The following is a 14275-nucleotide window of genomic DNA, read 5'->3' as shown; positions in this document are numbered from 1 at the left end:
TGTATGATATGCAAAGATACACAGGGTATCCAGTTACAAACGAAAGGTGCAAATTATTGGAAAACTATACACCGTGGGGAAAAAATAATACAGACACGAATTGGATGATTTCAAAGGGCAAATAAACTGGTTGTAATCGATTCGTTTCTACGTGGCCAGGTAATACAGGTTCTTTTAATAGAATCATGTAGTTTCAAATACAGTAAACGTTCCCTGGAAAATTGGTATATACTTTCATTTGTCAGATTTAACGTATAAAAGACAAGGAACGGCGAGAGGTGGAGTTCTTAGGTTCGCGTTGTCTTTGTCTTCCATACGTTAACTTTGACAAAGTAAAGATAAAATATTTGCTAAGCTCTTAGACATAAACAAGTTGAATTTTCTTTTTGGGGAGAGGACCGAGACGGATCGATTTACTGTATTAAAAATATTATGATCCCATTTTAAAAAATGTAAATGTCACGTAAACGTTGATGTCAGTTTCATATAACCTGTAGCTAGCCATCTTCCAAAAAGGCTAATTAAAAATTGTACCAAATTATGCCCATTCGCTTTTTGTCTGAATCGCTTTTTCATACAGTTTATAATTTTCCAATAATTTGCATATTTTGTTTCCTACGTAACCGGAAACTCTGTATAAAATATTGAAACATAGCACTCGTAATAATATTTAACGAGTAAGCGTTCATTTAGATTCTATCTCTTTGCATACGTTATTAAAAACTGACTTTGCATAAACATCTATCTGTCATATTAATCGTATTGAATTAAATGTCAGAAAACAGACACTTTCGTGCAAAGGAAAATACTAAACGCTGCACATTTATCATATAGTGTGAATTTATTACAAGAGCAAGGAATGCTACGGTAGAAATAGTAAAACGCAAGAAATAGTTAATTTTATGACAAGAAGGTTTGCTCTGGGAAACAACTATTTCCTACAAAAATTATTTTATTTTACAAGGAGAATATCAGAATTGAAAAATTATTTAGAATTTGAATCGTACGATATTAACGTAAGAGAAATGATGATATTTGAATAATGGAACGCTTGAGTACCAAGTGTTCGAATAACAGAAACGCTTTTCCGTTTAAAAACAAAGTCAGTTTCTAATTATTTTATGCATAATACGAAACAAGAGCACAGGTTTGTTATTAGACCAGAGAATTTTAAACACAGAACTGAAGTTTTTCAAGAATTGACAGAGATACAAGATACTAAAAAATTGTACAGAATTGTTTCGTGAAATCGGCTAGGCTGCTAGGTAGTCGAGCATGAATCGTACGTTACATTTTCTCACAGTTGGCAGACTAACGTGCGCGAAATTCGTTCGTCGTGATCGCGCGACGATAACGTCATTATCGTTCTTCTCTCGTCGAATTCACCCACAAACCAGCGAATAACGGCACGCGCCGTTGCTCCGATGAATCCTCTTTGATCGAAACTTCTTCGTAACCGGTGCAAATTGCCAGTAAGAGCGCTAACCGAGTGGAAGTTTTTACCGCGGGATGCGTCGAGAAATGAAAGCTCTTCGAGGCGTTTCGTAATTGTCGATAATCCGAACGAAACTCTCGGGAATCACGAAGGAACACGTTCCTAGAGATTCGAATCTCTTTGTCCGAAAACCGCTCGCTCGAACGAAGCCGATCACACTTCAGACCGGATTTGTCGGAGTCGCCCTTTGCAGCGTACGCTTGCTCGCGCGATCTCGCGAATCTGATAAAAACATAAGTATACGCTTCTCGGAGATTCGGGATAGCCGAAACGAAAAACGAAGTTTCAAATGCTCCGATCGAACGATTCGCGTGTAACGCAAACCATACGTTCTCCAAAGTTGGAAACTAAAACACATGGTGCATGATGTACGTGAGTTGGCAACGTGTATTCCAACCGATAACGAGGCAGGACGACGAGCTCGAGAGACGCGTGTTATATTTTCCGAATTAACGAGTGTTTCAGCTGTCTCCTTCTCGAGAGAGAAAGAGAGAGAGAGAGAGAGAGAGATTGCCGTACTACGATCTCTCGATGGAGCGACGTTTTCCGCGTGTTAAATGGTCGCTGATAACGTCGAATGGTATTTCTCACCGGCGAAAGTTTGTAACTGCGATCGGTTACTCTCGGCTGTGGCGCGTAAAGCTGCCGCGCGTGACACGGCGGAAAGAAAGGATCGGTTGGCAGGGTTGGATCGACATGACGCAGCGCTTATCCGCTTGCCACTTGCACGGATCGGTGTGCATGTTCCGCATTAAACGCGAATTAACGCATTGTCAGCTGGTTGATGGGGACTGGATTAAAACGCCAGCTTTCATTGTATCTACAGAGGGCGGCAAGCGTGACGAACCGCATTCCATCGCGTTAAATGAGATTTACATTTAAGGAACATTGTATAGGATATTTGCAACACTGTCGACGATTGCGCGTCGAATCGATCGGGTTTCGCAGCATCGAGCCTTTCAAATACGCCGATCCATCGAACTGACGGTGTGCTTTCACGAGTCAGCCTTTAACTCTCGGATACTGGATCTCGATCGTTTTGATCCGATCTTCGCTGCTGTAATATAGCTGCCGCATATCTTGCATTTCATTCTTGTTATCCTCATCTTTACAACGCTATATTTGAGCATAGTCGAACGCTATGGCACACATGCTTTCGCGAATCAATCTTTAACTATCGGACACTGGATCTGGATCGTTTTGATCCGATGCTCACTGGTGTAATATAGCTACCGCGTATCTTCGATTTCATCTTGTTCTACTCTTGTTTTACAGTGTTATACTCGGCTCTAGTCCAATGCTATTACGTACGTGTTTAATAAATTTGCTACTGGAGTTTACTTTCTTTCGTTGTAGTCGTTGCAGGCATAAAATGGCTATTGAACCAATTTCCTGTTTCTTTCGTTTTATAAGGAAATAGATGTACGATATTTTTCGTTTTATATCATTTTATCGAATTACGTATGATCGATTTTGTTCTATCGAAATAAAGATCACAACGTTCGACAGTATTGGTATTGGTATTACGAAGATTGCCACATACTTTACACATTTCACGTTTATTTCTGCATATTACATACGTTCTCTGTGCATTTTCGAGCCCTTCAATTTTCCACGATTATAATATCAAAATCGGCAATTTAATTGTAACGAATCAAATCATTACAGTACAAGTTACCGGCGACTTTACGCTTAAAGTACAGCTTGTCGGACATAAACAAATGTGCTGGTATTTCTAAGCGATAGCGTACGTCTTAATCTGTAGATGTACGTATATTCTGGGTCATTTCGACTCGATTCAGCTGCTGAAAGGTATAGCCTCGGAGGGTTAACGTTTATTTCAAGAACGTCTGATCGTTTAGAAATTGTAACCGGTTCGGGAACCGGTTTCCGCGGAGGGCTGGATCGGCCGTGGCGCACCAAAACGACTCGGTTCACCTCTTCGTGGACGGCGTGACGATATTATTATCCCGCCAGCAGCGAGGACAGTCGGTCGATCTACGACAGAAATAGTTCATCGCGAACTGTGCCAGCAGTGCGATTCTCTGATTTACGCTGGAACCGTGGGATATTATTGCCCTGCATCGGGCAAAATCGTCGTGGGAACCGTTCACCCGAAAGCAATCGGTGGTGCGCCGCGCGAAAGATTGTCGTCGACGCGTTCGAATCGCGAAACTTGCTCCGTGCAATGTATACCGTTCGTGGCCGGAAAGTTGGCTAGCGGAAGCGATGCAAAGTCCGATTGGTTTATAGAGTAATGGGGCCGTGTTCCGTGACACAATCTTGAAAATAGAACAACCGTACACGCTCGATTCCGTTTTTATACGACTTCGATCTAACGTGGTTAGAGAAACTGCAATTCTGTTTTTACGTGATCTAATTCAACTCTTTCAGATTTCATGGTGCGTATATGCAACATTGTACTCTGACAAATGATCGCTGTTTTAAGCGAGTCATTCGTTAAGAAAGGTAACAGAAAATTTCCGTAACTGTGGAACAAAGAGCTAATAAATTAATTCCAATTAGATCGACTGTCGTTCTTGCAAATACCAGTACGATATAAATATGAATTTATTTCTAACAGGAGCGATAAGATGTGTTAAAAAATAGGAGATCCGTAAACAAGGAAACGGTTATGCTGGAGAGATTAGCAAACTTGAATGACAATTTAATTTGTTTCCCAGGTTGATTATTAAAGATGTATTTGTTTCCTGCAAAATTGCTACTCATTTTAGCGCATTACGATCTTTCTTGCAGAAACCTAGGAAAATTATTAATTATTGTCGAAATAACCAAAGCCAAAAAACATTTTCTCCCGATAAAGTTAATCTAACACGGTCCGAACCGAACTTTTTTTTGAAAACGTCCATTTAAATTTCATCTTTTGTACTCTTGAACAATTTTGCTGATATTTTTCAGGGACATTGCACTCTGATTTTGCTATATATTTTTCGTAGAAGAGAATCGAAAACAATATCGTAGACCAGGATTTTTTTTTTTTTTTTTAAAGGAGCCGCGATGGCACAGGTTTGCGTAACAGAATTATGGGGCTGTGAAAATGTTTGCAGCTGTTTACACACCAGTGAGATGAAAAATGTCAGTCATTCGTCAACAAACGATAAAAAAGAATTCGTCCAGTTATCAGTCGACATAGATACAAAACATCGACCCTCTAAAAAATAAACTTTTGCTTGGAATTAGGATAGGATTACCGACAATTTCTAAAAATCTCTTAAACGTACTTGTCAGATTTTAGACTACGCGTCTACGAAAAACGATCAAGATGTTCTGTCACTTATATCAAATATTCAGCCGAGATTAAATTGCTTATGTAACGACAAGACAGCAGATTTATCTCAGCAAAATGTAAATTTAGCTTTGGTGATAAAATTGTAAATATAACTGAGAATCGTTTAAAATTAAACTTCTCTGATTATAGCTCCAACTATATACAGAACGACGAAGATTCTTCAAGACTTAATAACCAAAGAGCTATCGTTTATTTACAAAGATGTAATAATTAACGAGCAACGCGGGTTTGTTACTGGCCGATCCACTTTAACTAATCTGATTGAGTACCATCGCTACCTAGTGGATTGCATTGAGAAGGGCTTCCAAGTTGATGACGTATACACTGACTTTAACAAAGCTATCGACTTCATAAATTATTCCGTACTCTACTTATTCTTTATCGGACAAAATCCAAATTATCAACTTGTCGAATATCTATTTAGGGAAATTCAAAGTACATCCAGAGTTCCTCAGGACCCTCGCTTGGATCTATCGCCTTTTATTTTATTTATTAACTCTTTGCACTCCTATCTTCATCAGTTTTTATCTCAGAAGCTCCTTTGTCGAGTCACACTCGACATTCTTTCAATCCCGCCTTTCTTTGTGAAAGAAAACCAGGCTTTTTGTGAAAACGTGCGAAAGAAAACCAGGATTGCATCCTGGAGATTGTTTCAAGATATATCATACGCTTAAAAATTACAAAATACAACGACAGTGTGAATAAAACTGGTATTTAAGTGAATTCCTTTCTTCCTTTATTTATTTTTGTAATTATCCCTTCCTTTATTTATAATTGTCTTATATTTTAGTTAAAGTAAATTTCAAATAAAACACTTGAAAGCGTTGGGAGCTACTGGTAACGAAATTGAAATAAAATTCGCAATGCAAAGGGTTAATGATACGTCTAACGATGAAAATATCTAACGATCTCAGGATCTTTAACAGAATAGATGTTTGTCAGACTCTATCCAGTTGATTCAGGTCGATCTCGATCGCCTACGTAACTGGCGTTTAGCTAATAAATTATCTCTCAACTTATCCGAGTGTCGTATTGTGCGTTTTAATCATTGGAGAAATAACCTAGCGTTTAATTGTTTCATAAATCGTACGCCATTATCCACGCTTGATAATGTGAAAGATCCAAGTATTATTTTCTCAGCCAATCTTGATTTATAACCTCGTCTTGATTCTTTAGGACTTATTCACGGATCCTGCAAGTCTCTTAAAAATACAAACGCTCATAGAACATCGTACTGTCACCTTGTCAAACCAATTTTAGGATACGATGGTATAACATGATCTCCGTATTGTACGTCTTGCAGCCATAATGTCGAGAGTTCGACAGAAATTTTTAAGGCTGACTACCAAATATAGCAACGTTCGATGACGTTTGATTTTCACAGTTACGTCAGTATCGTTGATAGTTTATATCTTCCGATACCGAGCAAGAGAAGGATAATATCTGATACGATCTTTATTAGTAAAATAGTTAAAGGCGATTGTCGACTGTCCGGATATCATGCAGCTGCTATTCCTCAATGTACCACGAAGAAGCTTCAGAAGTCACCTGTTGTTTCATACGCAACAACATCGCACATTCTACGATTGTTACAATGTAATTGCATAAATCGCGTATGGTCAATCGCAGGAATCCTCTTGCCACATCGCATCTTCTCGGTCAATGTACAGTATCCTTCTCGACATTCTCCCGAGCGTTTTCTATGCCAGTGTCATAATATAACTTTTCTCATTGCTCCTTCGTATCTATTTTTAGTCTTTCTCTTTGTTTCTGCATTTTCTATTTCTTTTCATCTCTTCTTTATTTTTGGCTTTTCTGCCCCGTATGTCGATCTGTTATATCAAACATAAACAAATAAATATTTCTCTCGTGTGTCTTTTCGCGTATATAGTTGGGCTTGCGTAAAATTATTGGCGAAAAAGGTTTGCCCGGAATCGCGAGTGGAAAAAGCGTCAAGAAGCGTCGCGCTAGACGATACGAAACGAACGAGCGTGATTTTCAAAGTCAACGACATGCGAAGATGTTAAATAACGTTTCATTTTGACGGCTATTTATTAACGGGCAATAGAATTGTTATACCGATGTCGAGGGATGCCAAGGAAACGGTTGGTTGCATCACGTCCGGATAATGCTCCTGCTACTCTCCACAGGATCGTCAAATTTCCGCCAAGACTTGGCCCACATGCCAGAAGGCGCCGCCGTTACTCGCTATTGCGATTTCTTGCCATGGAAGATGGAATTTCGGTGTCTGAATTGTACGCTTTCCATCTATGCAGCGAATTCCTCTCACACAGTGCGCATTAATCAACACTTTTGCGATCGCGTCTTTCAAGTACGATGGAGTTCCGGTGTTCCATTTACTTCAACGAAATTTTAGTCAATGGCCGATTAAATGAATTTCTCTGCCGCCGATGAAATCCGCATGTCCGAAGTGAATGGAAAATTCGAAGTATCGCGAAAAACTCGATCAACTCCTATTAGTAGCTTCTTCTTTAAAAAAAAAATGTATTTCCTAAACGGTCGTAGGATATTGCGAAATCGTAAAACGTCGCGTATAACAAATTTTAATAATCGCGTAACAATCTTTGATCTCTACAAGAACTTTCTATGAGATTTGACAATTATTTGATTTGATAACTTACCGCGATCACGTGTTCTCCTTTGCCAGCCTTAGCAATCAGGTCCCAGTCGATAGTGTCCACGTAACAAAGCGCGGGATTCTTCTCGAAACGAACGGAACCCCTCACGATGGTAGTTAGACTATGCAGCCCGATCTCCTGCAGGTTCATCATCTCGAACGCGACAAGGGCGTAATTTATAAACAGAGAATGGCCTCGAATCACGGTCAGGTTTGGGAACAGGCGACCGATACTTCGCAGCCCTTTTACCCTATAGCATGTACACAAAAGAATAGAAGTAAGAGAGAAGAAAAGACAGATGCGAATGTATTTTACATTTATTATATTCATATTACGCGCCTCCTGTATATCTTCGCACATTTAAATTTCTCGTAAACGCATGAACATCCGCAATCTAGTTATCGTACACTGGAATTCATCGACCGTTCCTTTCTCTCTTCCCTACTCGCAAAAATATATTTCGCAGATATTCGAAGAAATATTATCCTTCGCGATATTAATACTATTATTCACAGGCGTTTTCTTCTTTAAGATTATACATTTCTTCGAAACGTGAAATATTTTCCACAGTTATTTTGCTGCTTCGCGTCTACCTCGTTGCACGACCTTTGTCCCACTCTCGAACGTTTCATAGAAAGTATAAAAGTCTCGATACAAACTTATACCTGCCGATGTTCTGGCCGTTTACGGTACTTTTCGATGCTTGTGCAAAAAGTGGCCAGAAAGGGGCAACCAACGAGGAAGAAGGAAGCCGAAGAAGGAACCGGCGAGATAATAACAACGTACAACGAAGTTTAGTGGCCCTCGACGATAGAGGAAGTCGTAGAGACAGATAAACCGCGCCGGTTTTCTACTTTGCAGCGACGCGACGCTCCCGTTGGCTCTGTCACTTAATTCCTTTGTGTATTTGCCAATGACTCGTCGTTCGACCATCTCGTACGGTTCATGGAAAGTTTTTTTTTTTTGTCCCTTACGAGTGTAAAGAACAGAGTGAAAGAGCGTTACTTTTGTGGAAGGAAAAATTTTTGTGCGTTCGATTCGACTTAAAAGACGTTGAAGAGAGGCACGGTATGTCGTATTTTCCTCTGTCGTAGAAGCAAAGTTTTAAAATTCAATGCGAGGATCACGTGCAAGAAGGAACGTGATAAGCAATTTTTAGTCATTTCCATAGTAATCCGTTCTATGTTAATTGAAATTTGCATAGATCGTCTTTTTATTCCACCGTGAGATTAAATATGTACATAATTTTGCACCTTATCGAACATTTCAGAAACGATTGCAATTAATTCTACAAGACGTATCTTCGAATCGAATCTAACAAATTATTTCCTTTCCAACTATGTTAGCCTCCGAGCGATATTAAAAAGTAACAAACCGATAAAAATGAACATTTCATATCTTTTACCTCTGTTCTTGATAATACGTTATCGAACGATTCCATGTCAAACTATCTTTTTTGCTTGATTTTGCAATCAAATACGTCTTTTCCTCGCCGTCTCCAACATTTAGAAAACATTAATATCGCTAGTTCTATCTACATATTAGATTATTCCATCTTCTTCGAGTATTTCATATTAAAATACTTCTTTTTAGTCGATAAATGGCAGAAAGATCAGGAAATCGATAAAACTAAACCTGTCGTATCGTTTCCTTCTAATCTACGATTTATTTTATTACCTGAATTTCAGAAACCACTCTTATCGTTTCGTAATACTTTTGCAGATGGAAAATCTCGTAGAAATGTCGTTTCTCACTCTGCGCGACGTGCTCCCCAAAGAAAACGTGAATGAGCAAACTAATCTAAACTACTCGACTCGGTAATAACGACAGAGAATTTAAATCGTTCGACAAATTGAGGATGCGTAATACCCCAGCAGACAGTCGTTATATTTTTTCCACCTAACGTTTATTTGAAAGTGAACTACCAACGATTACCTATAGAGAAGCAGGTATCCGGTGATCTCTTTCAGTTCCGGGAAAGAGATATTGGCATACTCCGACGGCTCGGCGTTGTCGATCAGCAAAATTTGTACGAAGCCTTCGACTAGTCGGCATCCCTTCAGTCTTGAGAAATAACGCACGCTGTTTCTTATGTCTATGCTTTGGCACACTGCAACAGAAAAAGATGTACGTGATTCGATCAGATACGACGAAGAGAGAATTATCGTGGAAGGGTCGATCGAAATAGACATTACAGCTTCTTTGCATCGTAATAGGGAATTTTAGCTTGTACTGTGAGCGCTGTTATCTTCGTTGTTTCTTGGAATTGCGTTCGTAGAGCGAAGCTCCAATCACACGTATCTAATCTACCGACTTTAAGAACGAAAGAGCAAAGTGGTTTTAGACGTTTCCGTCGAATTTCGGTTATTAACTTGGACAGTGTATTTCAATATATGACATTAATAACAAAATAAGATATCGATTACAGAGTGGATATTTTTAGACAACATTTTGCATCTTTTAAACACTCGGCTCGTTTACAGACTCGACGAGCGTATCTTCGGCATATCCAAATCGACGATACAACGGCTGCGACAAAGTATATGCACGTGGTTGCGTTCGTACAGATTAATCAGATCCAAGGATATTAATAACTATAAAAATTTCATTTTATAAGAATGAAATGTAGCGCCTGATAAAAACTCGCGAATGTTTTTTCTAGCCACTGTACAGTTTTCTCTACATTCTGATGAAATTCGACGTGAATTCGCCAGCTGCGTAGAGAAATATTCCATTTCGTTTTCGAAGCGTCCACCGATTCTTCTTTGTTCCCTTGGATCAAGACAAAAAACACTAAGCCGACCGACGATCGAGGAAAGGGTGACGAAGAACACCGGCGACCCTGAGCCGTGGCAACTGCACCGATTACGATTCATTAAATCTCGACCAGAGAGGGAAACGAAACTCGCCTCCGGAGGCAAGGTCGAGCAACCTGACTAGATCGTTGATATCCGTTGCCTCCCCTTCTCTCAGTCTCTTTCTCTACGATCCGGCAAACCGGACCAACTTGAACGCCAAAGTTATTCAAATTATTCAGTGAATCACTCCAAGTATAGCTGGCGATAACAAACTGAAATCTTTCTTTTCAGTTTGCTTCAGCGTACCCGCTAATCTGCTCTTTCTTCGTGATATCGATCACAGTAATCGAAAATGCGATATCGATCGTAGCTTAGCTTACGAATGGTATCGGTGGTCGATCGAAACGAGACTTGGTGATAAGGAGAGAAGATGGACTCGAAGTATGAAATCTTAGTTTCAACGATTCGTGCGTTTCAGAGGATACGGATTCTCGTACGATGGCGAGCATGGAAAAAAGAGGAAAAACACAAACAGAGAGGGAAAGGGAAGACAAGAAGAACGCAATTATTGGGAAATAATAAGTACGAACGAGAAGGAATAAATAGGTAATAAACGGCGGAATAAATGAACGCGTGATTGAAGTGTAACAGGAAGAATGTTTTTATAAAGGTGAAGTATCACGAGATAAAGAGGAGGGATAATCAAAGAATACGCCTTTATGCTATCGTAGTTACGTGCAAGTTTAGTTTTATAATAGTTTTGTTTCGTGTTCGCAAACTATGTAAAACCAGGTTCAATTTCAATCCAGTTATATTATATTATAAATAGGGAATTTATACCAAATTCAACTTTATTTTCTAATTATTACTCGACGGTTTAAAAGCCACTCTATACGTATTTATAGCGCTTTAAAGAGCAGATAACGTACCTTTAAATATTCTATTATAAGACAAATAGAATTTGTTAATCGTCTGTTTATTCTCTACGCCTTCGCGGCGAACGTGAGTAAACTTTCGTAGAAGGTGGACCGAGTCCCTAAAAAGGAGTCGAACAAGCGTTTTTGGAGCATTTTTGCTCCAACATTCGGATGTTTGATTTCCGATTCGCTAAGCGGAGAACGAACGCTCGTTCGTACTTTCATTTTACCAAATTATACTAAAACGGAGAAAGAGTGAGCATTCGTATGCTCGATCTAGATACGCACCATAAGAATGTTCTGAATCGAGCTAATGGAATAACAAGGAGTCAATACTGGGTCGTGTGGCAAAGTAGCGTGTCGGTTCACGTGTATGCAGACGTGTGGCCACGACGCGACATGACGCTACGCGACGCGACGCGACGCGACGCGACGCTACGTATCGTCGCTGGAAGAACCGTGACGAAGCGTCGACTCGTCGCGGTCAACTGTAACGGGTTGCGCTAAAAATACTCGCGACGGCTGACATTGGGATAAACATGAGAGCGCGCGCGAGTTGATCTAGGCACGCGGCCGCTGTGTCGCTTCGCCTCGCCTGATTTCATCGCCACAACACCGCCATCAACGATACAACCTATATCTAAATCTTCGATTTTTAACACATCGTCGATCGGCTACTACTATGCAAAAAATGTATATTTCATTTTGCGACCTACCACCGGCCTAGCTTACGCGAAATTTATATTTTGTTTTGAGACGCACTACCGACTATTTTATGCAAAATTTTATTTCATTTTCAGATATATCAGCGGCTATTTTATGCAAAAATTTGATTTTATTCTGCAGCGTAACACCGGCTGTAGATTATGCAAAAATTGTATTTTATTTCGTGGCGTACCACCGGCGAATTTATGCAAAAATTTCATTTTATTTTGCGGCGTACCACCGACTAGTTTATACAAAGGTTTCTTTATTTTAAGTCGCACCACCGGCTATTTTGTGCAAAAAATTAATGCGTGCCACCTGCGACAACGTTTGTGCGTGAATTCGCCAGCTTACTCGTCATATATCAACAATGCGTTAATCTATGGCTCGTTCCTTCTTAAGTTCTTTGGTATTCTTAGTCGTCTACGGGGTCACTGAATCTTTCTGGCAAAGCGTTCCATTGTTAGAGCGGAGTTACGATAACTGTAAGTGCAAAAAGTAGAATCAAGGTCGTAAAAAGCTTGGTCCTTCCTTATTGTGATATATATTATATTATATTGAGAAACAACTGTTACAGCTAAAAAATTAAAATGTTCAATTATCCAAAGATGAAAAGAAAATCAATTTATATCTTTCTGCGGTCGCTGTCTTGCTTTATAACTGGCTACTATTACAGTGTACAGGGATCTTGCAACGTAAAGGTTAAGCAAGTATGCCTCATTTAAACAGACAGCACTGTACTTTCTTAATCCGTTGAACGCCAACGTGGGGTTAATTGCAACATTCCATTTGTAATTTCTTTTCAATCAACTCACATTATTGGATTCTATCGAATTCACATTCTGATTATGAGAAGAAAATCCACGTATTTGTGCAAAATTTTGTTCGTTATTTATTATACCTCTCTATATATACAGGGTGGTTGGTAACTGGTGGTACAAGCGGAAAGGGGGTGATTCTACGCGAAAAAAGAAGTCGAAAATATAGAATAAAAATTTTGTTTTCTTTTTTTTAATTTTTCCAGCGAGACAACGATCTACAGTGAGATCCGTTATAACGTACCGCACGCGTACCGAGCGAAAGTTCAAAGTCGATTTTCTCGAAAACAAAGCCTGAAACGAAAAATTTTTACTCCATATTTTCGACTTCTTTTTTCGCGTAGAATCACCCCCTTTCCGCTTGTACCACCAGTTACCAACCACCCTGTATATATTTATTTCCATCTACAATTTTGTACAGTTTGAAATTGAAGAATTTTATAGCATTACGATAAACTCTTTCTTTTTACAAATTATAAAATTTCATTTCGTGCCTTCGATCTGTGGTATACTTCCCGTAATATTTATTCTAATTTTCCGTATCTACCGTGCTTTGCAAAACAACAACTCACTTTATTTATGTTTGAGCGATAGCGTTCTATTTACACAACTTAGTTCGAGCTGAACGATAGCCCGAACAATCCAGCGCTCGCTCGTTCGATAGCATTCGAAACGCTTTGATCTGTTTGCCCAAAGAGAATAGCGGATCGTTCGAGTCTCGTGAGATTGGCTGATCTCCGCCGGGTCAAACAACGATGCCTTCCTACCTTTGGAATCTCAGTCGTTTCTTCCGTATCGCGTCACGTTGTCCGATTTTCGAGTTACACCGCGCTCGGGAATCATCGTTACGTTCGAAACATCCGAGACTCTTGAGACACGTCAGACAAGCGCACTGGGAGCATCGGTTCGAAGCGGCAGTTTTTCTCGAACGAATCGTCGACGAAAATCGAATCGGACGTGCCTCGATGTCACCGATGCCCACGCACACGCCCACCGGGCCTATTCGTCACCAGGCGATTATTTGTAGCATAAGTCACTGATTGGAGATTTACGGGATTATACGTGTTATATGTACACCACAAGTATTTTTGACTTTTTAATAATACAACCGCTGTAAATACACGTCTTCCCACTGCTTCGACAATTTTTAGTTGCTGTTAACCCCTTAACCTACGATTTACGTTTGAGAATTTTGGGCCGAAAACGCAAACAAGCTATTTGTACATTATATTGTATATTATATTTGGCCCGATCATCGTACTACGGACTATGCCCGTAATATTTACGTTTGGCCCGATCACCGTACTACGGGCTATGCCCGTAGTTGTAGGATAAGGGGTTAATTGCCGGTTATAAATTGCTGTGCTATAATTTCACAATTCTAGAAATTAAAACGGAGAAATAGGATAGTCGAATGATGTAGAAAGGCTTTTGAAAGGATATCGATGGCTATCGATGCGGGCTTCAACGTTTAAGAGATACCAAATAAACCAAACGTCGACCTTCGTTTTTTCGAGATAGCCGCCAGCGAGTAAACATATTCGGCTACCGTGGTTGATCGAATGTCCGTAATGAATCAGCTCTGAATCCGCG

The 14275-nt window shown here is 39.7% G+C and overlaps 1 protein-coding gene and 1 long non-coding RNA gene across 3 annotated transcripts in view; one reads left to right on the top strand and one right to left on the bottom strand.

The window, feature by feature from the left end:
- Positions 1–14275, bottom strand: part of LOC117206482 (insulin-like peptide receptor) — a 108092-nt gene that overhangs the window by 11355 nt on the left and 82462 nt on the right. For both annotated transcript variants that reach the window (XM_033445862.1, XM_033445861.1), the window contains exons 3-4: positions 9380–9554; positions 7448–7694 (exon numbers count right to left, since the gene is read on the bottom strand). In XM_033445862.1, the coding sequence (XP_033301753.1) occupies positions 7448–7694; positions 9380–9554 (422 nt within the window). The remainder of the gene's footprint in view (positions 1–7447; positions 7695–9379; positions 9555–14275) is intronic.
- Positions 1–14275, top strand: part of LOC117206492 — a 122922-nt gene that overhangs the window by 59073 nt on the left and 49574 nt on the right. The gene's annotated exons all lie outside the window — the stretch shown is intronic.

Source organism: Bombus bifarius, unplaced genomic scaffold (genome assembly GCF_011952205.1).
Source record: "Bombus bifarius isolate JDL3187 unplaced genomic scaffold, Bbif_JDL3187 scf7180000008008, whole genome shotgun sequence".
Lineage (NCBI taxonomy): Eukaryota > Metazoa > Arthropoda > Insecta > Hymenoptera > Apidae > Bombus > Bombus bifarius.
This window is presented reverse-complemented; position numbering and strand designations above follow the sequence as displayed.